The 27,355-nt window shown below is 55.7% G+C and overlaps 1 protein-coding gene, 1 long non-coding RNA gene and 1 other non-coding gene across 4 annotated transcripts; 1 reads left to right on the forward strand and 2 right to left on the reverse strand.

Moving 5' to 3' along the window:
- Positions 1 to 372: 372 nt before the first annotated feature.
- TRNAQ-CUG (transfer RNA glutamine (anticodon CUG)) lies at positions 373 to 445 on the reverse strand. Its single transcript has one exon. It is a non-coding gene; the product is annotated as a tRNA-Gln (tRNA).
- A 2,287-nt stretch (positions 446 to 2,732) lies between these two features.
- Positions 2,733 to 26,931, forward strand: ANO9 (anoctamin 9). Its single transcript, XM_020912126.2, has 24 exons — positions 2,733 to 2,842; positions 10,411 to 10,485; positions 10,589 to 10,714; positions 10,900 to 11,042; positions 12,186 to 12,232; positions 12,357 to 12,415; positions 12,497 to 12,570; positions 12,780 to 12,914; positions 13,205 to 13,301; positions 13,435 to 13,495; positions 13,577 to 13,659; positions 14,890 to 14,994; positions 15,075 to 15,236; positions 15,320 to 15,356; positions 15,568 to 15,679; positions 23,795 to 23,852; positions 23,959 to 24,056; positions 24,186 to 24,313; positions 24,395 to 24,547; positions 25,281 to 25,428; positions 25,940 to 26,041; positions 26,113 to 26,206; positions 26,297 to 26,406; positions 26,479 to 26,931. The coding sequence occupies exons 1-24, from the start codon at positions 2,837 to 2,839 to the stop codon at positions 26,504 to 26,506; spliced, it is 2,241 nt and encodes a 746-aa protein (XP_020767785.2). The 5' UTR covers positions 2,733 to 2,836; the 3' UTR covers positions 26,507 to 26,931.
- LOC110149616 (uncharacterized) lies at positions 9,161 to 12,822 on the reverse strand. Of its 2 annotated transcripts, XR_002317504.2 has the most exons (4): positions 12,487 to 12,822; positions 11,519 to 12,207; positions 10,268 to 10,461; positions 9,161 to 9,406 (listed from the first exon to the last, which is right to left on the reverse strand). It is a non-coding gene; the product is annotated as an uncharacterized lncRNA (long non-coding RNA). The 2 variants fall into 2 exon arrangements; XR_002317502.2 differs by having other exon boundaries at positions 9,161 to 10,461.
- Positions 26,932 to 27,355: the final 424 nt, after the last annotated feature.

A 27,355-nucleotide genomic window follows, 5' to 3' on the forward strand; every position in this document is an offset into this window, starting at 1 on the left:
TGGGCAGTCCCTCTTCCATCCACAGGAAAATATAAATATCAAGTATTAAACCCACTCTTCTCTTATTTTACTGCATTTTAACTTAGTTGAGATAAAAATGTATACATGTTTACACTTGTGTCTTTTTCACTTAACAGTATAAGAGAAGCATTTTCTTATGTTGTCATAAACTCTTTGGTTTGAAAGCACCATTTTTAATGGCTGCTTAAGCAGCATGTGAATACACCATGTTTGCTCAGATACTGCTCTACTTTTTAATGTGTTTATCATTTATCCTACTATTTGGCTACGCCAGGTCTTAGTTGGGGCATGCAGGATCTTTTATCTTTGCTGTGGCATGAAGGATTTTTAGTTTTGACGTGAGGGGTCTAGTTCCCTGACCAGGGATTGAACCCAGGCCCCTTGCAACCAGAGTGCAGAGTCTTAGCCACTGGACCACCAGGGAAGCCCGTTCCATACTATTGATCATCCAAAGGGTTCCCATGCTGCCCTGCTGGCTCAGCTGGTAAAGATCTGCCCACAGTGCAGGAGACCTGGGTTTGACCCCTGGGTTGGGAAGATCCCCTGGAGAAGGGAAATGCTACCCACTCCAGTATTCTGGCCTGGAGAATTCCATAAACTGTATAGTCCATGGGGTTGCATAGAGTCAGACATGACTGAGCGACTTTCACTTTCAAGTGGTTTATACTTTTTGCTCAAAGGACATACTAATACATATTTTCAATATTTTGGATTTTTGTTAGGATAGTTTAGAAAAAGTTAATTAATGGACCAAAGTATAAACACTTTATTAGGCTTTAGATCCTTGTTGCTGGACTGCTTTCTGAAGAGCCACGCTGGTTTCCTCTCCAGGTAGGACTGATGAGATCCGCCTTTACCCTCTGTCCTTCACTGGGAGGAACGTCCTCTGCCGGTGAGGCCAAGGCTCCCCCTCCTGGCCCTTCCCCGGCAGGAGGTGCTGCCTTTGCCCCAGGGGCCACAGGTGGAGGTGCCTGAGCTGCAAAGCGGCTGGACTGGATACAAGTGTCGTTTCTCTCAGACCCTTGGAAGGCAGGAATAAGAGGCAGCGTTTCTGGAGTGTTGAAACTGGGAATGCCAAGTGAAACCAGTGAGAGAGAGGGCAGCTGCTGACGCATGCAGTGGCGTCTGAGTGGGGAACTAGTGTGTGCTGACTGTCCTGAGCAGGCTGAGTTAGGGCTAGGGTCCTTCCACCTTTCTCCTTGGGCTTTCCTGGTGGCTCAGCCGTCAAGACTCTGTCTGCTGATGCAGGAGATGACGGTTCCATCCCTGGGTCGGGGAAATCCCCTGGAGAAGAAAAATCCCCTTGCAGTATTCTTGCATGGGAAATCCCACAGACAAGGAGCCTGGTGGGCTACAGTTCACGGGGTCACAAAGAGTTGGACACGACTTAGTGACTAAACAACAACGACCTTCCTCCTTAGGAAAAGTGACCACACTTCCCAGGCTTCCGTGCAGTAAGGTGTGGTGAGGTGACTAGCCAGGTGACTAACCACAGGCGGCCTGGGACACCCCTCCTTCATCCTTTGCTCTCCTTGCTGTCTGCAATGTCCTGATGCCTGGGGCTTGAGCAGCCATTTTGAACCATGTGGTGGATCCATGTGCTTTCGGTTACCAACAAGTTACTAACCCGTCCTGGTAGGACTGCCTCCAGATGTCATTTATGGGAGAGAGAGGTATACAGGCTTGTTTAAGCTGCTACTTGGTGGGGTCTTCTGTCACACGAATCTTAATACATTTGTCCAGACTCCTCCTTCAGAGTGTCACAGTTTTGTGCTGCCAATTCCTTCTCTTGCCTTTGCCACCTCAGGGTTCAGTCCTTGCCGCCGTCACAGTCTGCCATGGGGTCCCCCAAACAGACGCGTGGTGGGGGGCAGGGTATCCCCGGGGGCACCTAGAGGAGCTGTCGTCCACAGGTCTGCTGCATGGGTTGCCTGGGCCGCACAATGTGGTACTCCAGCGTCCTGACCCTCACGACACCAAAGTGGCCCCTGCTCGCCCCCACGCTGCTCAGCATGCCTGCCTGCCCTCTCTCCAGACGCCCTGCTCTGCGCGCTGCAGCTCTCAGAGCTTGGACACCCTCCCTCCCTGCTGGGGGCAGTCCACCGTCCCCCAGGACAGTCTCCCTCAGGTGGCCCAGAGCCGCCTCCAGCTGCTGCCCTGACCAGGGTGGGGTATGGCTCCTCTCAGTCTTTCATTCCTGACCCCCCACCTCCTCCGGCTAGCAAGTGGCCCCACGACCCCCTGGCTCCCCCTCCCTGAGCTGGGGTGTGCAGAGCAGGGATTCTGGGTGGAGCAGACTTTTCCTTTCTGGGGTCTGTGTCTCATCTTCCATCATCCGGGCCCCAGTTTCTCCTCCAAGGGACGCGACCCGAGACTTGAAAGGGTGGGAGACTTGGTGCCCCAGAGGGGCCCGGGGACGGTGCGTTCAGGCGTCAGGGCGAGTGAAGGGGGCAGGGAGCAGGGTTACGGGAGGCGCTCCCCTCCTCCTAAAGGACTCCGATCTAACCCGCACGGCGGGGGAACGCCCCTCTGCAGGTGAGCGCAGAGCCTCCGGTGGGCGCCGGAGGCCCCGGAAGGTGTACCTGGCCCCGGGGCTTGGGGGAGGGGTGTGCCTTCCCGCCGGCGGGCCAGGGCCGCTCCCGACGGCGGCACAGGGACCGGAGGACGAGGAGGGCGGGGAGGAGGGAGGGGTGAGTCCCACGCGGAAGTCAGGTAGGACAGCTGGGCGATCTCCAAGTCGCACTGGGGTTCCCTGCGGCGCTGGGGCTGCCTCACCTCAGGACCCTCCGACCCTGAGCCCTGCGCGACCACCAACATGCGGGTGAGTCCGCGCGAGGCCACGCCCGCCGGGACAGGCAGGGCCCTGCCTCCCGCCCCGCCCGCCATCGCCCCCGGCCCCGTCTCCTGCAGAGCGGGAGGGGGTTGTTAGGGGGGTCGTGTCCCCCCGCCCCCTCCGGATTGGGGCAGGACGGAAGAAAGGGCTTGCTTCCTGCGCCGGGAGCCCGGGGGGGGGGCGGGGGGGGGCGGGGAGCAGGGTCAGTTGGGGGGCGTGGCCACCCCTGGGCGCTGTGGCTGGAGCCTGACCCCAGACCCCGCGGCTCTGTCCGGCGGGCAGGGGGCTGGGGAGACCCGGGGTGGCCGGCAGGGCCCTCCGCTCCCTGAGGGTTCTGCCGGGCCGGGGTGGGAGTCTCTGAAGGCTGCTGGATTCGGATTCTGGGGGCAGAGCAGGAGAGCGTCCGGGAGGACTTCCTCTCTTTCCTCCGCCAGGCACGAGGTCTCGAGGCCCGGGCAGCCGTGGGTGGCCGGGAGGAGACCCGAGCTGAAGTGGAGAGCGAAACCCGCCTCCCCGTCGCCCTCCTTCGGGCGCTCCCAGGTGTGGGCCAGGCAGGCGGCCTCGCACTCCGCCTCCGCCGTTCCAGGGCTGTGGGGCTTTGGCAGCTGAGGCTGGTTCCCAGGCCAGCGGGGAAGGGAGCCTGAGGCTGGGGGGAGGACGGGGGCCTGGGGCTGGGGGGAGGGGGCCTGGGGATGGGGTTGAGAGATGGGGAGGGAGCTAAGGCAAGAATATCAGCCTTTGGACAAAGACGGACACAGACAGCAGAGAGCTCCGCCGCAGCTGGATCTGAGCATCCCCTTCCCCTGCCCAGGTCCCTTCCATTCCCCACCCCCCACCTCCGGCCCCAGCTGCAGTCCTAGCAGCCCTCTAGTCTCAGTTCAGTTCAGCGGCTCAGTTGTGTACGACTCTCTGGGACCCCATGGACTGCAGCACGCCAGACCTCCCTGTCCATCACCAACTCCCGGAGCTTGCTCAAACTCGTCCATTGAGTCGGTGATGCCATCCAACCATCTCAACTTATGTTGTCCCCTTCCCCTCCCACCTTCAGTTTTTCCCAACATCAAGGTCCTTTCCAATGAGTCAGTTCTTCGCATCAGGTGGCCAAAGGATTGGAATTTCAGCTTCAGCATCAGTCCTTCCAATGAATATTCAGGACTGCTTTCCTTTAGGATCGACTGGTTGGATTTCCTTGCAGTCCAAGGGACTCTCAGGAGCTTTCTACACACCACAGTTCAGAAGCCCTCTGGTCTAGCTTCTGCTAACTCCCGGTCTCACCTCCTGGCAGCTGCCCTCTTGCCCTTTATACTTCTGCAGAGCTGAAGTGCTGAGTACCGAGGCTCTATGCTATCAAGCCCCTGAGTCTCTAGCAGGTCCTTGGACACCAGCTGTGTGCTGCCCCTCAGTCCCTGTCCACACTACCAGGGCAAGCTCTGGGCTCCCTCCCCTGCCAAGCAGGTACCTGCCTCTCCAGGCCCAAGTCCACTCATGCCGGGCACTGCCCGTGAGGGCTGCACACACAGCAGGCTGCATCTGGGGTGGATGACCAGACAGACATGTGATCTGACAGATGAGTTGGGTGGACAGTGGGAGGCATGGTGGGAAGGAGGGGCCCAAGGGAGGAGGGAGGCAGATGACAGGACTTGGAAGACAAGGAAGCTGGGATGTCCCTGGCGGCCCAGTGGTTAGGACTTGGCGCTCCTATGCAGGGTGCACTGGTTTGATCCCTGGTCAGAGAGATGAGATCCTACATGTTTCATAGTGTGGCCCCCCCAAAGATGAGGAAACAGAGCCAGGTGGGGGATCGCACGTGTGGGCAGGCCTCTCCATATCTGAGCTTGGTGGTGGGGGTGGGCGGTCCCTTTGCTGGGTGATGAAACCACCGCTTAGGCTGGTAGGGCCTAGCCAGGGGGGGCGTGGAGTGCTGGCTGGACTGTGGTGTGACCCTAAGCCTGAGGCAGGCCATAGATGGTGGGGGGAGGCCCCTGCCTGCTGCGTGCGGCTGGGATGACGTCATGTGCTCCAGGTAGACTGCCCGGCCAGCAGGGTTGGGAGCTGAAGGGCAGGTACACCCACACAGCAGTCCCCGTGCCCTGCCGGGGACCTGCAAGCTGCCTGGGGATGGACAGACAGAGTGTGGATCCCCAGGCCTGGCCCCCACGCCTGGTCTGGTCTCCCAGGGAGCTGCAGCCTCTAAAGAAGTCAAGCAGGCAGTGGGTGGGTTGACTGGGGCTCTGGCCTGGACTCAGTCCTGGGCCTGGCCCACTGGGTGCGTGGCCTGCAGGGAGTGGGGGCTGGAAGCCCCACGGGAAGACAACAGAGAGCTGGGTGCCTGGAACCTCCGCGTCCCTGTGCACAGACTTGCTGGGGACCTGCATGAGGTGGGGCTGGGATCCCCAAGGCCAAGTGGGCCCAGGGAGCCTCTGATCCTGCCTGGGGTCTGGGAGCCTGATGCGCACATGTGGCTTCCTGGAGGTGGAGCCTGGTGGATAGGGAACCCCTAGATACCTCGCCTCAGGTGCACCAAGCAGTATGGTTGGCTGGAGGTGGAGGTGACTTCAGGGGAAACTGGTTCTAATCTGTGAAGGCCTCTGTCCCTGGAGGACAGGTGGGCAATGGACAGCCTGAGCCTGGGGCCCAGGCAGGTGGCCTGGGGATGGGGCCGCTGGGCACAGAGTGTGTGGGCACCAGCCTTTCGGATGTCAAGCGCGGGGTGGCTCGACAGGACGGGGCCAGGGACTTAGGCCTGGCTGCTCCTGCGCCTGCCGGCCCTTTCCCGGGGCAACCAGGTCATGACTGGGGCGGGGCTGTGTTCCAGTGATGGGGTCAGTGCCTGTGGGACCCCTCTGGTCCAGGTCACACAGCAGCCTCCAGGGAAGGCTGACTCCCCTTTTCCAAGAGGCTCTGGGTAATGCCCCAAAGTCATGTGATGTCTCTGGGGAAAGGGCTGCCCCAGCCTCATTTCTGGGGCCATTTGAGGGTTAGCCTCCTGCTGCTGCCTTTGGGAGCCCCTTGGGGATGGTCCTCCGCAGGCTCCCTCCTCCTGTCTGGATCCCTGTGCCGTCCCTCCCCGTCCAGGGACCCCATCTCCCCACCCAGGTACCCCATCTTCCCACCCTGGAGTCCCATGTCCCCGCCCCAGTTACCCCAACTCCTTACCCAGGTACCCCATCTTCCCACCCTGGGGACCCCATCTCTCCACCCTGGAGTTCCATCTCCCCGCCCTGTCCCGTCTCCCCAGCTGGGACCCCATCTTCCTGCTGCTGGTTCTGCCCACTCTTCAGCCTCAGGCTCATGTGAGGGAGCCTCTCTTTTCAGCCTCTGTGTGCCTGTCAGTGAGGGACCCTCAAAGTGTCATCCCGCAGGGGGTCCCGGCCCAGCAAGCATAGCCCTCCTCCTGGGTCTGAGGTTGAGTACGTGAGGACCCATTTCACTCACAAATTTGTTTGACATGACGCTTCGCTCCTACAGTGGGCAAGTCACAGGACTGGCTGCTGGTGACAGAAATGCACCAACGTCCCTTGGCCCCATCTACGTGAGACCTGACTCCCTTCTCTGAGACAGGCGCCTCAGCCCAGAGTGCACACGCACACACCGACCAGCCTGAGGAGGCGGCTTTCTCCTCTGGCCCCGACCCCACTGCGGTTCGAGGGCTGGGGTGGTGCAGGGTTGGAGCTGGGGCAGAAGGGGGCAGGGTTGGAGCTGGGGCAGAAGGGGGCAGGCCTGTGGAGTGGGGTGAGCGCTCCCCAGGAAAGCAGGGCAGAGGGCTGGGCGGGGGCTGCACCGGGGCATGAAGACCCTGGGATCCCGTGCCCCGGAGCCGGCCGTTTTGTGGCTGAGACAGAGGGGAGAGAGGGGGCAGACCCAGGCCTGGTTCTGGACCCAGTAGTTCCGGGGATGTCTGGGGGTGCGAAATTGGAATCGAGTTCCGGATTTAGTGAAATGAAATAAAAAACAGTTCCCCAGTAAGCTGAATTTCACACAAACAACAGTATTTTTTTTTAGTATAAGTTATGTCCCATGCAATAATTCAGTTCAGTTCAGTTATTCTTTGCGACCCCATGAAGCACAGCAGGCCAGGCCTCCCTGTCCATCACCAATTCCCGGAGTTTACTCAAACTCATGTCCATCGAGTTGGTGATGCCATCCAGTCATCTCAACTTCTGTCATCCCCTTCTCCTCCTGCCCCCAATCCGTCCCAGCATCAGGGTCTTTTCCAATGAGTCAACTCTTCGCATGAGGTGGCCAAACTACTTAATATTAAAAAGCAGAGACATTACTTTGCCAACAAAGGTCCGTCTAGTCAAGGCTATGGTTTTTCCAGTGGTCATGTATCGATGTGAGAGTTGGACTGTGAAGAAAGCTGAGCGCCGAAGAACTGATGCTTTTGAACTGTGGTGTTGGAGAAGACTCTTGAGAGTTCCTTGAACTGCAGGGAGATCCAACCAGTCCATCCTAAAGGAGATCAGTCCTAGGTGTTCATTGGAAGGACTGATGCTGAAGCTGAAACTCCAATACTTTGGCCACCTCATGCAATAATTGGGACATACTTATACTAAATGGTATTTATTGTTTATCTGAAATTCAAATGTGATGGGTGGCCTCTGTTTTCTCTGGCAGCCCTCAAGGGCAGACTGGCTGGAGCAGTCCAGTGAGGCTTTCTGGAGGAGGCAGGAATGCAGGGAGGAGAAGGAGCAGAGGGGGGAGCTGCAGGGCAGGGGCTGGGGCAGGACGCAGAACACCAGGCGGCTGCGATGCACGGGGGTGGGGGTGGGTGCAGGCTTGTGAGCTGGGCAGGGCCGCCCAGGGGAGGTAGTGGGTGGTGGGCTGGCGGCGGGCCCACAGTAGGGTGGGGAGCCACCAGGCCCTTCAAGGAAGGCAGGGGGCTCCAGTGGACACAGCTCTCAGTGCCCACAGGCCCTCACCCTGGGCTTCCTGTCCCTCCGGGCCCTGTGCTCCCTGGGGTGCTGCTGGCGGGGACATGGCTGGGGGCCCTCTTACTGGACATGGCCTGGCCAGCCCTTTGCCTGGGCTGCAGGATGCTCCCCGCGTTGCATCAAGCCCCCCAAGGCTGGGAGAGGTAGGCTCTTGCCTGAGGGCATACCGCCTCAGCACCTGCAGACTCTTGGCTCCGGAGGCGGTGTCTTTCCTCCGCCTCGGCCCTGGGGCTCCCCCTGATGACCTGCCTGCCTGTCTGCCCTGGTCCCCCATCTCCTGTGTCCCTGACTCCCTTCAGCCCAGTGGCTCTTCCAGAGAAGTGTCCCTGGGTCACTTTGTCTCAAGCCATCTGAGCCTGCTGTCTGCTCTTTGGAAATCAGTGAGGCCTCAAGACACCCCTCCCACCTGGATGCCAGTCCCAGCACATTCCGCTCCCCCACTCCTGTGTGTGCTTAGTCTCTCGGACCCTGTGCGGCCCCATGGATTGCAGCCCGCCGGGCTCCTCTGCCCATGGGGTTTCCCAGGCAACAGTACTGGAGCGGGCTCTCATTTCCTACTCCCGAGGATCCTCCCCACCCAGGGATGGAGCCCACGTCTCCTGCGTTGGCAGGCAGGTTCTTTACCACTGTGCCACTTGGGAAGCCTGTGACTCCTACTTGTGCAGTTTTTGCAAATCTGTAAGTTTTCCTAAAGTGTCATAAAGACAGTGCAGGGGCCTGCCATGTCCGTTGCCTGGGGCGCTGGTGCAGGTGAAGAGCCTGACTCGGCCTGGACTCACGTCACCAGCTTTTCCGAGTGTGTCATGCAGGCCCCTCACAGCATCATCGCCGCGTCTCCACGGTCCCTCCCGTCTGTGACGGTCTCTCTGTCCCCCTCGTCCTTGGCCACCTGACTCTAGGGTGTGCTTGCTGGGGCTCTGGTGAAAGTCCCTCTGCCATCTCCTCCTGCTGAGATGGGACTGTGGGCTTTCGGGACCACGTGCTACTGATGCCATCACCTGGACCGTCATCTCCTGGGTTGGGCGCCTCTGCCAGGTCTCTCCTCTGTAACGTGACTCGTTTTCTGTTTCATACTTCCTTCGTTAGTCCCTGAGTCCAGGCCACCCTCAACAGGGAGGATTTCACCTCCCGGAGGGAGGAGCATAGAAGGACATGCGTTGTTTGTTAGTGAAAGTGAAAGTGTTAGTCACTTGGTAGTGTCTGACTCTTTGCCACCCCATGGACTATAGCCCACCAGGCTCTTCTGTCCATGGATTTCCCAGGCACGAATACTGGAGTGGGTAGCCATGCTTTTCTCCAGGGGATCTTCCTGACCCAGGGGTTGAACCCAGGTTTCCTGCACTGCAGGAGGATTACCATCTGAGCCACCAGGGAAGCTCCATGTCGTTTATTAGTGCTGCCGTCACAGTTAACAGAGTCAGGGAGACTCAGAAGCTGTGCACCACCCACTTCCTGTGTCCCTCTGTCTGTCCTGGCTGTCTGCCCTGTGCCAGTTGCTCCGGCACAGCCTCCCTGGACGTACTTTTTGGTGTCACGCTGACCCCCAGCGCCGCACGTGCAGCCGAGGCCCTCATGCTCCTCTTGACGTGGTCACAGCACCACGTTTTCATCCCTCTGCCTGCCGATAAGAAGTGGACAGAGTGTTAGGCGCTCAGTCATGTCTGACTCTTTTCGACTCCATGGACTGTAGCCCCCTAGGCGCCTCTGTCCATGGGATTTCCCAGACGAGAATACTGGAGTGGGTTTCCATTTCCTTTTCTAACGGGTCTTCCTAACCCAGGAATCAAACCACACCCCCTGTGTCTCCTGCATTGGCAGGTAGATTCTTTACCACTAGCGCGACCTGGGAAGAAAACGGATGAGTTTGGATTATTTTCACCATTTTGGTATGAAATATGCTAGCACCTTTGTCTGACTCCAAAGGTGGCTGGGGCAGGGGACAGGTCTGGGAGGTTTCTCAAATTCAGGCACCAAGGCGTGTACAACAGCAGCACATGGGGGTCCTGCTGAGTCACCTGGGCTTTTTTTTTTTTTTAACATATATAGCTTATTTTCAATATTATATGATTTTCAGGTGATTTACAGTATTATATTACATTCAATATTTTTATAAATCACCCAGGTTTTCTTTTTTGGTCACAGTGTGCTTGCAGGGTCTCAGTTACCTGACCAGGGACTGAACCCAGGCCCCGGCAGTGAGAGTGCCGAGTCCTAATCACTGGGCTGCTGGGAGCTCCCACACCTGGATGGTTAACACTGTCTGACCGTAAAATGTTTGCTACCAAATGGGTGGATGGTGGTGCCTGCTTGGTCACCTAGCCTGCATTTTCCAAACGGTTTCCACGTTGGAGTTCCATGTTTTCACCTTCTGGGTGCTCCTCTTCTGTGAAGTGTCCATTTGCATCTTTGGCCCATTTTCACAGGGCTGCCTGCCTTTTCTCATGAATTTGGGGTGCTCTTTGTGTGTTTCCAAACGAACCTTTGCCAGCCACTTGTGCTGCGGCCTCAGTGTGCACGTAGCCCCACCGGAAACCATCCCTTTGGTGCTGAGCACCCAGCCTGGGAGGCGCTCTACTGTGGCAACGAGCGCCAGCCTCTGTTCCGTCTGCGCTTCACCCTCAGGGAGAAGAGAGTCTCCAGATCTTGGTGCCGACTGAAGGTGACAGCCTTCCACTGATGGACATGAATACTTGTGAGGTGAGCCTGCGTGAGCTCCTCCTGGGCTTGGTCCCACTCCCCCATGCCCTGCACCCGGCCCGCCCTGGTTGCCAGCCCCGGGCCCCACGCCTCTCTCCTCTAGACCAAGGCCCCTGAGTTGTGGGACTATGTCCTTGTGGTCGATCGTCGCGCCCAGAGAAACCCCGGGCAGGTCCAGCGGCAGCGGCAGTTCCTGGAAGAGCTTGAGAACCAAGGCTTTCACTACAAGGTGGGTGGGCTGAGGGCCCTGCCTGGGTGCAGCGGTCACAGGGGCCTGGGTGGGTCCCAGGAAGGAGTCTGGGGAGGTTGCCTGTGGCCCCATGCCAGAGTTGGAGGGGACAGACTGTTGGCCTTGGATGAAGGGGGAGGGTCCCAAGGTGGAGCAGAGGGTCCCATGCTGCCCCCAACCCTCAGGCAATGGAGGACCAGGAGAAGGAGTTCTTTGGGATCCGAGCTGACAACAGGATCCTTGACCGGTACCAGAGACTTATGGAGCCTGAGGATACTGTCCCCAGAGGGGAGCTGTCCAGGCCAACTTCCATCCGAGCCACCAACAGGTGAGAGGCTGGCCCACAGCGGGGCCAGGAGGACCCTGGCCCACCTACATGGTGGTCCAGACAGGCAGCAAGGCTCCTAGGTGTGGTCCCGGGGCAGAGGCCACAGGGAGCAACCGTCTGTGCCTTACTTACCATGTCGGTAATACTGGAAAACGTGTGACCATGTCCCCAGATGCAGACCAGAAGCCAGCCTTAAAGGGCAGGTGGCATTTGCAGAGGCCGGGAGGACTCTCCCAGCCTCCCTCCTGGGTTCTGAGGTCGTCTCCCTGGATTCAGTCTCCACTTCTTTTCTCCAGACTGGATGCCCTTCTCTAGACATCTGTCCCTGCCTCCCAGGCACCCCACACCTCCCCTCTCTCTCCAGGAACCTGCTTCTCCCCACTCTGATCCTTTAGCCCACCAAGCCAGTCCACCTGCCCTCCCCACACCCCACCTCCAACACCTTCCTGGTCCTAGCCCCAGCCCTCTGAACTCACCTGGGGCCAGTCAGGGAGGTCAGTAAAGAACACTCTGGGAGTTGGGATATGAGGCAATGGAGGGGGGCTTCCTGTGAGTCCAGGAGGACTGGCTGGTTTGGAAGAACACATGAGCAGAGGCGCCACGCTGGGGCCTGGAAGGAGCAGGCTGTGGGAGGCCCTGAGATACTCGGGAGGCTGTGCCTCATAGGAGGTGTTCCAGAGGAGCAGGACTCTCTAGTCAGATGCCTGGATGTGCCACCTCCTGGCTGTGTGGCCTTGGCCAGACTCTCTGAGTTACTCACCCTCTCTGAGTTTCAGTCTCCTGTAGGCAAAATGGCTCACAGGGGTGTAAGGGGGATTTAAAGGGTGTGCTCTGAACATGTTGGGGCTCCAGGTGGGAGGTCTGATTGGAGGTGGGGAATCCGGGAGGAAGCTGGACGGTCAATTGTAGGGCTGAGCACTGGGGCCCTGGGACTAGAGAGACCACCCTGAGGGAGGCCCACCCTGCAACCACGGTGCAGCTGGACCCTGGGAAGATTTGAGGAGGTGCGCTCCCACATGAGTCCTGGATTCTGGGCTCTGGTCAGGCAGTCCCGGCTGGTGGTCTGGGGGCTCTGTCAGGATGAACAGGGGCCTGGAACCCGGCCAGACAGAGGACCGTTCTGAACCAGCTCTTGTGTTCTAGAATCCGAATTGTCAACTTTGTCCTGAAGAGCAAGACGGCAACGGGTGGTAAGGACTGGATGGGCAGGCGGCCTATGCCGCAGCCCTCCAGGAGGGGCGAGCATGGGGAGAATGGGACAGGGTCCTCCCTCATCCCCACCCCTTCTGACCCGAGAACCCCTGTGACCACCAGACACGCTCCAGGATTTGGTGAAGGATGGGGTCTTTGAGGACGGGTTCCCCTTGCACAAGGTGAGGGGTGGGCTGGCTGGGAGAGGCCCTGAGGGCAGGACTTGAGGCAGGAAGCTCTCACTGTGTCTCACCTGTGCCCAGGGGGAGGAACACCTAAAGAAGAAATGGGCCCGGTGGAGAAGCATGTTCCAAAGGCAGCCAATTAGTGATATCAGGTACTACTGCCCTCGCGGACACACCCGTGCCCCCGCAGGCAGGCTGCCCCTCTGTAGATACACCCATGCCTCCAGCAAACAACTGTCTGGCGAACCATTTAGACGTCCTCAGTACACCCTTGCCTCCAGCATGGCGGGCTTCACCCAGGTGTTGGCGGTGGACAGTCACCCCTGGTGGGAGTGGCCCTGACGGGACGCTGTGCCCGCAGGGACTACTTTGGAGAGAAAGTGGCCTTGTACTTCGCCTGGCTCGGCTGGTACACCTACATGCTGGTGCCCGCCGCAGTGGTGGGCCTCATCGTCTTCCTGAGCGGGTTTTCCCGATTCGAAGCCAGCCAGATCAGGTGGGCGAGGCCAGGGAAGGGGCGGGACTGAAGCGGAGGGTGGGGCGGGGTCAGGGCAGGGGCGGGACTGAAGCCGAGGGTGGGCGGAGTCAGGGCAGGGGCAAGACTGAAGCTGAGGGTGGGGCGGGGCCAGAGAAGGGGAGGGACTGAAGCTGGGGATGGGGTGGGGCCAGGGAAGGGGCGGGACTGAAGCTGAGGGTGGGCGGAGTCAGGGAAGGGACGGTCCGGGGTGGGGCCCCTCCAGGGTCCACAGGAAAGTGCTGCCGCCAACCCGGTCCCTGCGCCCTCAGCAAGGAGATCTGCAAGGCCCACGACATCTACATGTGCCCTCGTGGCGACCATAACCGCAGGTTCCAGAGGCTCTCAGACACCTGCGCCTATGCCAAGGTTTGCACGGGGCGGGGGGCCCTGCGGCCACTGGCCCTGGGGAGGCGGGCCCAGCAGGTCCTCCCAGGGAAGGGGAGGCCTGGGCCGGGGGTGGGGGGAAGGCCGCCCCAGCCCCACGTGCCCCTCCCTCTAGCTCACCCACCTCTTCGACAACGAGGGCACCGTGCTGTTCGCCATCTTCATGGCGCTGTGGGGTGAGTTGCGCGGACCTGGGGCCCGCAGAGCACCACGCGTAGAGGGGGACACGCCCCTGAGGCCTCTGCTTTCCGCCGCAGCCACCGTGTTCCTGGAGATGTGGAAGCGGGAGCGAGCCCGAGTGGTGCTGCGGTGGGAGCTGTACGGCTGGGATGAGGACCAGGTGAGGCTGAGCCGGCGGCCAGCTTGGGCCTTGAGAGGCTGCTGAGTTCGAGGGGTTCCGTGTCCAAGAGCTTCCCGTCGAAGGTTCCTGTGCCTGAGGGGTTTCTATGTCCAAGGACTTTCTGTCTAAGGTTCCCGTGTCTGAGGGGGTTCCGTGTCCAATGGCTTCCTGTCTAAGGTTCCCGTGTCTGAGGGGGTTCCGTGTCCAAGGACTTTCTGTCTAAGGTTCCCGTGTCTGAGGGGGTTCCGTGTCCAATGGCTTCCTGTCTAAGGTTCCCGTGTCTGAGGGGGTTCCGTGTCCAAGGACTTTCTGTCTAAGGTTCCCGTGTCTGAGGGGGTTCCGTGTCCAATGGCTTCCTGTCTAAGGTTCCCGTGTCTGAGGGGGTTCCGTGTCCAATGGCTTCCTGTCTAAGGTTCCCGTGTCTGAGGGGGTTCCGTGTCCAATGGCTTCCTGTCTAAGGTTCCTGTGTCTGAGGGGTTCCGTGTGAGGGGTTCTGTGTCTGAGGGGGTTCTGTGTCTGAGGGGTTCAGTGTCCAAGGGGTTCCGTGTCTGAGGGCTTCCTGTCTAAGGTTCCTGCTTCCTGTCTAAGTTTCCCGTGTCCGAGGGTTTCCGTGTCTGAGGGGGTTCCATGTCCGAGGGGTTCCTGTCTAAGGTTCCCGTGTCCGAGGGGTTCCGTGTCTGAGGGGGTTCCATGTCCGAGGGGTTCCTGTCTAAGGTTCCCGTGTCCGAGGGGTTCTGTGTCTGAGGGGGTTCCGTGTCTGAGGGGTTCCGTGTCCAAGGGCTTCCTGTCTAAGTTTCCTGTGTCTCAGGGGTTCCGTGTCTGAGGGGGTTCCATGTCCAAGGGCTTCCCACTTTAAGTTTCCTGTGTCCGAAGGTGTTCCATGTCCGAGGGGTTCCACGTCTCAGGGGTTCTGTGTCTGAGTGGGTTCAGTGTCCAGGGGGGTTCCATGTCCGAGGGGTGCCGTGTCTGAGGGGGTCCCGTGTCTGAGGGGTTCCGTGTCTTAGGGGGTTCCATGTCCAAGGGCTTCCCGCTTAAAGTTTCCTGTGTCCGAAGGTGTTCCGTGTCCGAGGGGTTCCATGTCCCAGGGGTTCTGTGTCTGAGTGGGTTCAGTGTCCAAGGGGGTTCAGTGTCCAAGAGGTTCTTGTGTCTGGGGGGGGGGGTCCCAGGCGCCACGGGGTTCCGCATCAGGGACAATTCCGGCGTCTGAGAAGAGTTGGGTGCCTTCCACAGGAGGAAATGGCTCTGGGGCTCATCAACTGCCCAGACTACCAGCCACGGCTGCACCAGCACTCCTACCTGCGGAACACCATCATCCTCCTCCTGTCTCTCTTGATGGTACTCCAGGGCTCCTCTGGCTGGGCTGGAGAGCAGCTGGGGCAGCCCCCTGAGCCCCGCCTATCCTGCCTCCACCCCAGATCTGCCTCATGATCGGCATGGCCCACGTTCTGGTGGTCTACCGAGTCCTAGCTGCTGCCCTCTTCAACTCAGCCTTGCCCTTCCTGGGGGAGCAGGTGACCACAGCTGTGGTGGTGAGCGGGGCCCTGGTTCACTATGTGATCATCCTCATCATGACCAAGGTAAGGGTCGGGGAAGAGGAGGGTGCAGGGGCAGGGTGGGGCTCTGCCCAGGTCCAAGGTGAGCCCTGTCTCCCCTCCTGCAGATCAACAAATATGTGGCCCTGAAGCTTTGTGACTTTGGTGAGAGGAGGGCTTCTCGGGGGGAGGATTCAGGGTGGGGGTCTTGGAACCCTGGGGTGGGGAAGTGGGGCCCATGAGAGGCCAGGGCATCCTGCCTAGGGGACAGGTGAGGGTCCCAGGTGACCCTGAGTTTTCAGGATATGGACAGGCTGGGCGTGGGTTGTCACTGGGGTGAGAGATGGGGGAAGGATGGCCCCACATCTCATTCCAGAGAAACCCAGGACCTTCTCAGAGCGAGAGAGCAAGTTCACTATCAAGTTCTTCACTCTGCAGTTTTTTGCTCACTTCTCCTCCCTTATCTACATCGCCTTCATCCTGGGCAGGTAGGGGCCACTGGCTCTCACATGCCTCCCTCTAACTTATTAATCCCCACCTTGAAAATGGAAACACATGTTCTTTTTAATTTTTAAAATAAATCATGCTCAGAACACGTGGAAACCTAATACAGAAATATGTGAAGGAAGCACACAGTCAACCCCCAACTGTCCAGTTCATGTCCCATCTCCCCAGATATTTTTACACATTTAAGTACACACAGATACACCTATTTTAAAATTTTTAGGTACTTGTTTTGGCTGTGCTGTGTCTTTGTTGCTGTGCACATGGGATGATCTGGGGCTACTCTCTAGTTGCGGTGTGAGGGCTTCTCCTTGCCATGGCTCCTGTTGCAAAGGGTGGGCTCCAGGCACACGGGCTTTAGTACTTGTGTCTCGCGGGCTCTAGAGCTGCTGGCTTCAGTAGTTGCGGTGCACCAGCTTCGTTGCCCTGTGGCGGCATGTGGAATCCTCCTGGACCAGGGATTGAAACTGTGTCCCCTGCATTGGCAGGCAGATTCTCAACCACTGGGCCACCAGGGAAGTCCCAGATATACCTAATGACATAATGTTTTCCCATGTAAGTTATCCTCTCTGCCTTACCCTGAAAACATACAATAGATATCTTCCATGGCTGCAAGGGTGGTGAGGCTTTGTTTTTAAAACCATACATGAGCATTCCTTTGAGAGATGTTCTTGAATTTACTTAAGCACTTCAGTTGGTGGACATTTGGGTTAATTCCAGTTTTGAGCTTTGTAAGTAAAGTGGCAGTGGGCATCTCATATACCAGGCACATGCACACACTTCCCCTCACCGTCCAAATTAGTGAAGTTAACCTTTTTGATTCAATCCACAGACATTTTCTTTTTTTTTTTTCACATTTTCTTATCTTTTCGGAAGAAAATACTTGTTCCATGTGTTCTCTCTGTTTGCTCAAATTTGTAAGTTGCATTGTTGTTGTTGTTCAGTCGCTGTCATGTCCAACTGTGCGACCGCATGGCCTGCAGTGCACCAGCCTCCCTGTCCTTCGCCACCTCCTGGAGTTTGCTCAGACTCATTAACTCCAGACTGTCTAGCAGAACTTTAAAAACAGAAAACCTCTCCCAGTTCATTCAAAGACGTGGTGAGGTCCTTGGAGAGGCCTTCCCAGCATCTGTCCCCCTGTCTTCGGGCTCTGCTTGGCCTTCCCATCCTGGTGAGCCCATCCCTCTCTGCCAGGTGGGACCCCGAGTTTTCCAGTGGCTTCCTGAGAAAGGGTACATGGGAGATCATCTGTGCTGAGTTCCTCTTTATTGAGGACCTGACTGAGCGCCTGCTAGAGACAGGATGCTAAGTTGGATGTGGTTTTCCTCAGACTTGAGGGATCGCTTTTTTCGCTTCCAGTGTTCTGTCCCACAGACCTGACATCAACACGATTCCGTCTCTCTGCGTCTTCTCATGATCCTCCATCTCTGGAAACTTCTTAGCAGTGTGACTTGGTGGTTCTTTTTCATTCAGTATTGCTTCAGTAATTCACACCTCTCTCCTCCACATACCGGCATTTCTGTCTCTGCTGGATGATTTCCACATCACACAAACATGCCCTTGTATTCCTTTCAAAAGTCCTCCCGTGCCCAGTTTCCAGTTCTCCCCAGCTCATGCCTCCCCACCGACACCCGGGCCGCCTCTGGCCACTGACCTCTGCCCTTCTCCTGGCCCCTAAATCTCACTGGACCCAGAGCCCTGGTCCCTCAGACCCCGCTCTTGCCTTGCTCCCTGTGCTCCTGCCCTGCCCTGGCTCCCTCCATAGCCCTCAACTCCTGCGCTGGCCAGGTATGCAGAATCCATGCTGATCAAGTGGAAAGAAATTACTGCATGCTCGTTGGGCCTGGAGCCTCGGGTCCTTCCGTTTTAGTGATTTTCTGATGTGTCTGATAGCCCCCTCCTTTGGTTCCCTCTCTTCTCATCTGGGAAGTTCTTTTTGTTTGGAAATTGGATCTTCTGAATTGATCACCCAATTTTCTTTGCTTTTTCCTTCCATCCTTGTCCCAGTTTCTCAGCATTTTTCTGTTGAATGCATTACTTCTGCTTATGTTCTTAATTTCAGAGCACTCCTTTTGATATTTCAGGTTCTTTACAGCCTCCTCTTCATGTTACCTGGAAACCAGGGTTTTTCTTGTCTGAGAATGTGGCCTCTTCTACTCTGGCATTGCTTCTGTTCCTTCCAAGTGTTTTATGCTCTTTTTTAGATTGCTCTCTGATTCTGGTGTTAGAGACCTTCCTTAGATGTCTTTTATTCTTGGACACATGTCTTTAATTGAGAAAGGCATGTGCCAGTGTGCTCTGGACCACGTGTCTCCTGGTGGGGCCTCTTACTCTGTCAGTTCCCAAAGGGGAATCCCTGGTGTCCTGCCTGGAGGAAGGAGGATGCCCTTGGTATGCTGGGAGCCCAGCTGGGGAGGGACAGTGTGGGGTCTCGGTGTCCATTGGCTCAACCCTGAGATCTGAGTCTTTGGTTGTTCAACCCTCTGGAAGTGTCTTTGTCTTTTTGCCTGTGTGGGGGGATTAGAGGTCAGATAGGAGGCCCAGGGGTTCAGCCGGGCCTGCATCCCATCCAGCGGGTGCCCCCAGCCCACCAGAGGGGCATCCCATCCAGTGGGTGCTCCTGGCCCACCAGAGGGGCATCCCATCCAGCGGGTGCCTCTGGCCCACCAGAGGGGCCCAAGTCCTGGGTGCTCTGAGCGAGGCAGGGCTGCCGGCTGTTTGGACGTCAGCCCCGCAGGTTCAATCCAGCAGGATGTGTCGAATGGGCTGCAGGCCTCTCCAGTTCCCTCCCAGCTCTGAGGTGATGCCCATCCGTGGGTGTCAGCAGCCAGCCATTTCAATTGAAAGTTGGGAGTGCACATTTACGTGGAGATGAGCATTGCTAAAGCAACCTCCAAAAGCACTGTGGTGACTCACAAAGACACACGCTGTGTGTGTGTGCACACCCTCTGTTGATCTGATGAACAAAGGCTTCTCATCTTTCAAGGTGCCTTATTAAAACCTATTCGTGAGAATCCAGCTTCTTCCCTGATATTTATTGGTCATTAAATTTCCTTTTCTATAAACTGCTCATATCATCTGAGCATTTTCTTAATCTCAAGATCAAATGGGTTCTTTTGACGTTACCCATTTCCTAAAATCATGGCATATTTTACTTTTCTTCTTATTTGACCATTTCTTTGTCGTACAGCTCTTTATTTTTCCTGTTGTTTCCAGCTGCCTTTCCCCCCTTGCGTGTCTTTATCGTATCAAGGTTATCTAGCCCCTTTATGGCAAACTGTTAGTTGCACGGAGTCCCTTTCTCCACGGGGCCCTCCTTTGGAGCCCTGCCTTCTCCTACACCGGGCTGGTTGCTCTCTGAGCCTCCTGTATATCTGTCTTCTTGGGACTTCCGTTGCTGCTTTCCTGGGTTAGGACCATCATTTCCTGATTCCCAAGCCGCCTCCTTTCTTGATTTTTGCTTTCATTTATTCTGAGAAAGTATATTGGAGAGGTAAATTTTCTGAATTCTTTTGTCTCAAGGTGTCATGTTCTACCCTGGCACATGATTGACATGGCTGGGTAGAGAAATCTAACTTCGAAACAGTTTTTTTTCTAGAACTCCATTGTCTTTGAACATGCAAAATTGATGAGAAGTGTGCAGAAAATATGATTTTTGTTTTTTCCTAGTTGACCTAGATTTTTTTCCCTCTGGAAGAGGGATCTTCTGTTTAAAGTTAGGATTTTCTCTTTAAACAGGGGGACAGCCTCGGGGTGAGTCTTTTCTTCATGCACTGTGCTGGGCAACTGTTGGCACCTTCCAATGAAAAAACCATGTCCTGCTTAAGTGTATGAAATTTTTTTCTTTTTAACCTCAGGTTTTTAAAAAAATTTCCCTTGCTTTCTCTTTATGTGACTCCTGGTCCTCTTGGGTTTGTCCTCTGTGCTTCTTATCTTTTTCTCTCCTATAGTCCATCTCTCTGTCTCTACACTCCAGATCTGGAGAAAGTTCTTTCACTTTGTCTTTTTTTGCCTCCTGTTGTTTTGTTTTAAGTTTAAGAATTTTAAGAGAAAGTCTTCCTTTTCAAGAGATTTTTGGTCTTTTGTTATCCTTATAGTGTCCTTTTCTTATTTCCATAGATACAGTACTTTCTTGAAGATATCAGTGTTCTTTTTCCCCTTAAGTTTTTTTCTTTTAAATATTTGTTTGGCTGTACCATGTCTTCATTGCGACCTATGGGATCTAGTACCCTGACCAGGGATTGAGCCTGGGGCCCTGGGACTGGGGGCTCGGTGTCCTAGCCGCTGGGCCACCAGAGAAATCCCGTTTCCTTTCCTCATCTCATTTCCTAAAGTGTCCATCCTGTTCCTTTGCCACAGTCTTTCTCTGTTGCTTTTCTTCATGACTGAAGATTTGTAACCCTCCACTGACTCTGGATAACAAAGGACTCGGCTGATTTTCCCTGGCAGGATAGGATATGTCTTTATAATAATAACTCACGTCACAGACACTCACACATTCTATCCTAAGTCATGTTAATCAACTCTAATCCGCTCAACAGCCCTATGGGGTAGGGACTCTGAACCCCATTTCACAGATGGGTTGACGGAGAAGTTAAGAAACTTCTCGGTCACATAGTCAGCAGACGGAGGAGCAGACGAGGCCTGACTCTGATTCCTTCTGTGCACTGTCCCTGCACGCTACGCTTCTGGGTGAGCAGGCAAAAGCCTAGGCAATCTCTCGTGTTCCTCTGAAGGCAGTTTCTTTTTTGTTATGAGGTTTATCAGTACGTTTCTTCACAGTTCCTGTTTCTTATGCCACGCTCAAAAAGGCCTCCCCTTCCTCAAAATTAAAAATGTGTTTAGCTGTGATTTCCTTTATGCTTATGGTGTCAAGATTATTAGACACTCAGGTCTTTGATCCACTCGTTCTGCTGCAAGGGGCACAGGAGGGAAGCTTGTTTTGTTTCCAAGTGACAGCCAGCTGTCCCCAAACCAAACCAACTGCTGACTGTTCATCACCACCAGCACCTTCTGCACATACCAAGTCCCATCATTCACTTGAATGTTTTGGTCTTTCTGTGAATTCTGATCATTTTAGTCTAGTATCTTACTGTGTAATTATTACTGTGTTACGCTTTACTATCAGATAGGACTCGCATTAATTTTCTTTTTTGTAGTTATTTACATGTTTATTCTTCTAGGTGAACTTTAATTTTTGTCAAACTCCATCAGAATTCTGTGGGATTTACCTTCGGGTTGCAGGGAAATTAGACATTCTTTTAGGGAGAACTGACATACCCGCTGTATTAATTTTCTTTTACCAAAACGTAATGGCTTTAAACTATGCACAGTATGTTCAGTTCTAGAGGCCGAGTCCAAGAAGGGTCTTGCTGGACTAAAATCAGTGTGTCATCAGGGCTGTGTTCTGTCTGGAGACCCTTGGGGAGAATCCACACTGTTGTTTTTCCAGCTTCTGGAGGCTGCCTGGATCCCATGGCTCCTGGTCGCTCCCTCCTGTGTCTGCAGAGCCAGTGGTGTCCGACTCATGGAAGGTGAAAGGACTCGTCCCTTTCATTTTGTCACGTCTCTGACTCTCCTCCTTCCTCGTTCAAGGACTCTGGTGATTAAAACGGGCACACCGAGATAATCCAGGAGTCTCTGTCCATTTTAAGGTCAGCTGATGGGCAACCTTAATGCTGCCGTGTCACATAACATATGCCAGGAATCATGATGTGGATGTCCTTGGGGGCCTGTCATTCTATTTGTCTCAAGCATACAATCCTAATTTTTTCTATCAAAGAACAAGGCTTCTCTATCCGAGTCTTGTTTTGATGGCCTTTAGCTGCCATGTGAACTCTACTCTCAGTTCAGTCAGTCGTGTCCGACTCTCAGTGACCCCATGGACTGCAGCACACCAGGCTTCCCCGTCCATCACCAACCTCCAGAGCTTGCTCTAACGCATGCCCATCAAGTCGGTGATGCCACCCAAGCATCTCATCCTCTGTTGCCCGCTTCTCCTCCTGCCCTCAGTATTTCCCAGTGTCATTTTCTTTTCTAATGAGTCAGCTCTTCGCATCAGGTGGCCAGAGTATTAGAGTCTCAACTTCAGCATCAGTCCTTCCAATGAATATTCAGGACTGATTTTCTTTAGCATTGACTGGTTGGATCTCCTTGCAGTCCAAGGGACTCTCAAGAGTCTTCTCCAATACCACAGTTCAAAAGCATCAATTCTTTAGCGTTCAGCTTTCTTCATAGTCCAACTCTTACATCCATACATGACAATTGGAAAAACCATAGCCTTGACTAGATGGACCTTTGTCAGCAAAGTAATGTCTCTGCTTTTTAATATGATTTCTAGGTTGGTCATAGCTTTTCTTCCAAGGAGCAAGCATCTTTTAATTTCATGGCTGCAGTCACCATCTGCAGTGATTTTGGAGCCCCTCAAAATAAAGTCTGTCACTGTTTCCATTGTTTCCCCATCTATTTGCCATGAAGTGATGGGACCAGATGCCATGATCTTAGTTTTCTGAATGTTGAGTTTTAAGTCAGCTTTTTCACTCTCCTCTTTCACTTTCATCAAGAGGTTCTTTATTTCTTCTTTGCTTTCTGCCATAGTTCTTCGCTTTCGGTGTCATCTGCATATCTGAAGTTATTGATATTTCTCCTGGCAATCTTGACTCCACCTTGTGCTTCATCCAGCCCAGCATTTTGTGTGATGTACTCTGCATATAAGTTAAATAAGCAGGGTGACAATATGCAGCCTTGACATACTCCTTTCCCAGTTTGGAACCAGTCTGTTGTTCCACGTCCAGTTCTAACTGTTGCTTCTTGACCTGCCTACAGATTTCTCAGGAGACAGGTCAGGTGGTCTGGTATTCCCATCTCTTGAATTTTCCAGTTTGTTGTGATCCACACAGTCAAAGTCTTTGGTGTAGTCAATAAAGTAGAAGTAGATGTTTTTCTAAGTAGAATTAGATGTTTTTCTGGAATTCTCTTGCTTTTTTGATGATCCAACAGATGTTTGCAATTTGATCTCTGGTTCCTTTGCTTTTTCTAAATCCAGCTTGAACATCTGGAAGTTCACGGTTCCTGTATTGTTGAAGCCTAGCTTGAAGAATTTTGAGCATTACTCTGCTAGCGTGTGAGATGAATGCAGTTGTGCGGTAGTTTGAGCATCCTTTGGCATTGCCTTTCTTTGATTGGAATGAAAACTGACCTTTTTGAGTCCTGTGGCCACTGCTGAGTTTTCCCAGTTTGCTGGCATATTGAGTGCAGCACTTTCACAGCATCATCTTTCAGGATTTGAAATAGCTCAGCTGGAATTCCATCACCTCCACTAGCTTTGTTCGTAGTGATGCTTCCTAAGGCCCTCTTGACTTTACATTCCAGGATGTCTGGCTCTAGGTGAGTGATCACACCACCTATCATGACATTATCTGGATCATGAAGATCTTTTTTGTACAGTTCTGTATTCTTGCAACCTCTTAATATCTTCTTCTGCTTCTGTTGGGTCCATATCATTTCTGTCCTTTATTTTGCCCATCTTTGTATGAAATGTTCCCTTGGTATCTCTAATTTTCTTGAAGAGATCTAGTCTTTCCCATTCTATTGTTTTCCTCTATTTCTTTGCATTGATCACTGGGGGAGGCTTTCTTATCTCTCCTTGCTATTCTTTGGAACTCTGCATTCAGATGGGAATGTCTCTCCTTTTCCCCTTTGCCTTTCTCTTCTCTTTTCTCAGCTATTTGTAAGGCCTCTTCAGACAACCATTTTGCCTTTTTGCATTTCTTTTTCTTGGGGATGGTCTTGATCACTGCGTCCTGTACAATGTCACGAACCTCTGTCCACAGTTCTTCAGGTACTGTGTCTATCAGATCTAATCCCTTGAATCTGTCTCTTCCACTGTATAACCGTAAGAGATTTGATTTAGGTCGTATCCGATGGTCTAGTGGTTTGTGTGTTGCGAGCATGTGCCCACAGGCGTGTCTGGGCATGAGGCTCACATCCGGCCGCTGCTCACCTGTGGGGCAGGTCTGCTTCCTTCCCCTCCAGGGCCCACTGTGCCCTGATCCCCACTCTTGTCCTGCCGTCTCCCTCAGCCTGGCTGTCCTTCACAGGATCAATGGACACCCCGGGAAGACGGTGCGCCTGGCAGGGCTGTGGAAGCTAGAGGAGGTCAGCCTGCCCCGGGCGCCCTACTGCCCTCTTGCCGAATCGCCCTCGTTCCTGGCCTCGCCCAGTGCCCCCACGCCTGTGCGCACCTCCGCCCTTGTCCCTGCAGTGCCACCTCAGCGGCTGCATGATGGACCTGTTCGTGCAGATGGCCATCATCATGGGTCTGAAGCAAACGCTCAGCAACTGCTTGGAGTATCTGAGACCGTGAGGACCCCCCTCCCAGGGCACTGCCCACCGCAGGGAGTCCCGCACACCGCAGGACCCGCCCCCCTACCCGGGGCCCCCCTGCTCCCCGGCTTCTCCCCGTTCCCCACCCGGTTCTGCTGCCTCTAGGTGGCTGGCGCACAAGTATCGCTCCTTGCGGGCCCCGTCTCAGGACCCCGAACTGGGTCACTGGCAGCGCAACTACCGCCTGAATCCGGTCTACACCTTCAGCCTGTTCGATGAGTTCATGGAGATGAGTACGCGGGGCGGGGCTGGGGGCCGAGGGGCTGGCGGAGGGGCTCGGTGAGGAAGCGCAGGGTGACCGCCCCCGCCCGCAGTGATCCAGTACGGCTTCACCACCATCTTCGTGGCCGCCTTTCCGCTCGCCCCGCTGCTCGCGCTCTTCAGCAACCTCGTGGAGATCCGCCTGGACGCCATCAAGATGGTCCGGCTGCAGCGGCGCCTGGTGCCACGCAAGGCCAAGGACATTGGTCAGGGGCCGGCCGGGGGCGGGGCGGCCAGCTCGCCGATCTCCCCGAAACCCCGGCTCTAAGCCTTGAGGGACAAGAGGGGCCCTCACCCGCGGCGGCCCCCAGCCCTTCCCAGGGTCTACCTGGGTTGGGGGTTGAGCCCAGGCCCCAGGAAGAGGAGGGGCTGGCATGCCCCCTACTGTCCCCCGAGTCGGGTTGAAGGGCCAGAGCTGATGGGAAGCTGGTGCAAAAAGGCTGGACTCTCAGCGCAGGAAGCTGGGGGAGAAATGTCCAGCAGCTGGGGGCAGGGACTTGGGTCACTTCAGCTGGCCTTGCTGGGGCGGACGGGGTCAGGGATGAAGCAAGGAGATGGAGTACTGGCAGGGCAGCAGGAGAGAGACCTGGGAGGAAGGCCACCATCCCGTGACCAGTCCGGGGGTCTGCCCCTTCCCTGTGAGGGGGTAGGGGGACCTAGGAGGCAGAGCAGGCCTGGGGGCAGCTGAAAGATTCAGGCATAACATGGGGCATAGAGACCTGGCCCCTCCCTGTCCATGTCAGGAAGGGGGGTGCAGGAGAGGAGCGTTTGCCCTCCGCTGGCCTTGGCCAAGACTGTCCTCATCAGGGGCCTGGCAGTCACCACAGGCGTAAGTGTGACAACGCCCTTGGCCATCTGGGCTCCCAGCCTTGGGGAATCAGTGGGGCCAGGGGAGGAGGCGTGTAGGTAGACCGGGCCTCCCTCCCTCCTGTGGTCCAGGGACCTGGCTGCAGGTGCTGGAGATCATCGGTGTGCTGGCGGTCATCGCCAATGGGATGGTCATCGCCTTCACGTCCGAGTTCATCCCCCGCGTGGTGTACAAATACCGCTATGGCCCCTGCCGGAGCGGGGCCCAGTCTGAAATCGAGTAAGGGGACACTGCCACACAGCCCCTAGGGGAGTCTCAAACTGTCCAGAGGCCCCTGGGAAACTGGCCCCACCCAGGGGAGCCTGGGGCAGGGCTCGATGCTACCAGTTTCTCCTGGGGTGGGCTGCCCCCGCCCTGTGCCGACCTGCAGACCCTGGGTGGAGCCTGGGAGTATGGACTGGGACCCCAGGAGGGCATTGATGTCCCAGAGCTAGCCATCTTCTGAGCAGGCGCTATGGGAACGGCTCCCCTTCTAAAGTCAGATGCTTTGTGGGGTCTGTGCGCTGTCCTCATCCAGCTCCTCCAGCCCTGCGTGGGGCTGGGTCTCCAGGGGTCTCCCAGGAAGGCTCCCCCAGCCCCTGCGAGTCCCTTCAGCATCCCCGTGTACAGAGGTGGAGGAGGGGGTCTGCACTGCGGCCCACCCTGACGGCCCCCACCACATCGGGCCGGATTCGAGCCAGCACCCCGGAAGCCTGAGGGGCCACACCAAGCTCCTGTCCTCTGCCCACAGCTGCTTCACGGGCTACGTCAACCACAGCCTGTCCGTGTTCTACACCAAAGACTTCCAGGATCCTGCCAAAATCGAGGGCTCTGAGAATGTGACTGAGTGCAGGTTCGGACCCCCACCCCCTGTGAGCACCCTTTGAACTCCTGACCCCTGACCTCATCTGCTCCCCACCCCAGGTACCGGGACTATTTCTCTGCTCAGGACTCCAACTTCTCAGAGCAGCACTGGTTTCTCCTGGCGATCCGCCTGGCCTTCCTCATCCTCTTTGAGGTGAGCCAGCAGGCAGGGGCCCTGGAGTGGGCCAGCTCTCCGACCCTTGATGTCCCTGTGCAGCCCTCCTGACCTCCCCCCTCTGCCCAGCACGTGGCCTTATGCATCAAGCTCATTGCGGCCTGGTTCGTGCCTGACGTCCCACAGTCTGTGAAGAACGAAGTCCTGAAGAAGAAGTACCAGAGACTGGAGCAAAAGAGGTGGAGAGGCAGGGCTGGCTGGGGGTGGAGAGGGGCTGGGGTGGGCCCACTCAGTCCCTTTCCTGCCTCCAGCTGCAGCCCCAGGAGCACAGACGTGTAGGGGACCCGGAGCAGGCGGTGCCTGGAGGCCCACGACTCAGGAGCTGCCACTGCAGCCTCCTGCCCCAGCCTGGCTGTCTGTGTGCGGGGAGCTTTAGGAAGACCCGACTACGTGTGGGGGCCCTGGGAGCCCCTGTGTGTGTGGGGTGTCTGTGAACTGCACTCTCGTCTGTGGTCTATGAGGCCTGTTCCATGTGTTAGGTCTCAGGCTTGGTACTGCCCGACTTGAACTCTGAGTGACTCCTGCCACCCCTAGAACTGGGGAGGAGGGCAGGCAGCGGCAGGGGCTCCCGTGCAGTCACAGTGCAGGGGGGCTGGACTCTTTCCTGGGCTGCCCTCTGACTTCTGGGCCCCAGATCTTGCCCCACCCCCTGGCTCCCTTCAACCAGCAGAATTTTCTATAATAAAATAAAAACTTTCTGTAGATTTCTGGGTCTCTGGTGGATTATGTCTGCCCTCAGGGCTAGCAAGGTTATACTCAAAATCCTTTCACATGCTAGCAAGGTTATGCTAAAGATCCTTCAAGCTAGACTTCAGCAGTACGTGGACTGAGAACTGCCAGATGTACAAGCTGGGTTTTGAAGAAACAGAGGAAACAGAGATCAAATTGCCATTTGTTGGGTCATCAAGAAAGCAAGGGCCTTCCAGAAAAACATCTACTTCTGCTTCACTGACTACGCTAAAACCTTTGACTGTGTGGATCACAACAAACTGGAAAATTATTAATGAGATGGAAGTACCAGACCAATGTACCTGCCTCCTGAGAAATCTGTATGTAGGTAAAAAAGCAACAGTTAGAACCAGACATACAACTGACTGGTTCAAAATTGGGAAAGGATTATATCAAGGC

This window comes from Odocoileus virginianus, chromosome 28 (genome assembly GCF_023699985.2).
Source record: "Odocoileus virginianus isolate 20LAN1187 ecotype Illinois chromosome 28, Ovbor_1.2, whole genome shotgun sequence".
NCBI classification, from domain to species: domain Eukaryota; kingdom Metazoa; phylum Chordata; class Mammalia; order Artiodactyla; family Cervidae; genus Odocoileus; species Odocoileus virginianus.

What these genes read in the sequence shown, in the direction of transcription:
- ANO9 (XM_020912126.2), top strand. An exon ending in GAGCAAGACGGCAACGGGTG is followed by an intron (nt 12,233 to 12,356) that starts GTAAGGACTGGA and finishes TGTGACCACCAG; the next exon opens with ACACGCTCCAGGATTTGGTG. An exon ending in GGCTGTGGAAGCTAGAGGAG is followed by an intron (nt 23,853 to 23,958) that starts GTCAGCCTGCCC and finishes TTGTCCCTGCAG; the next exon opens with TGCCACCTCAGCGGCTGCAT.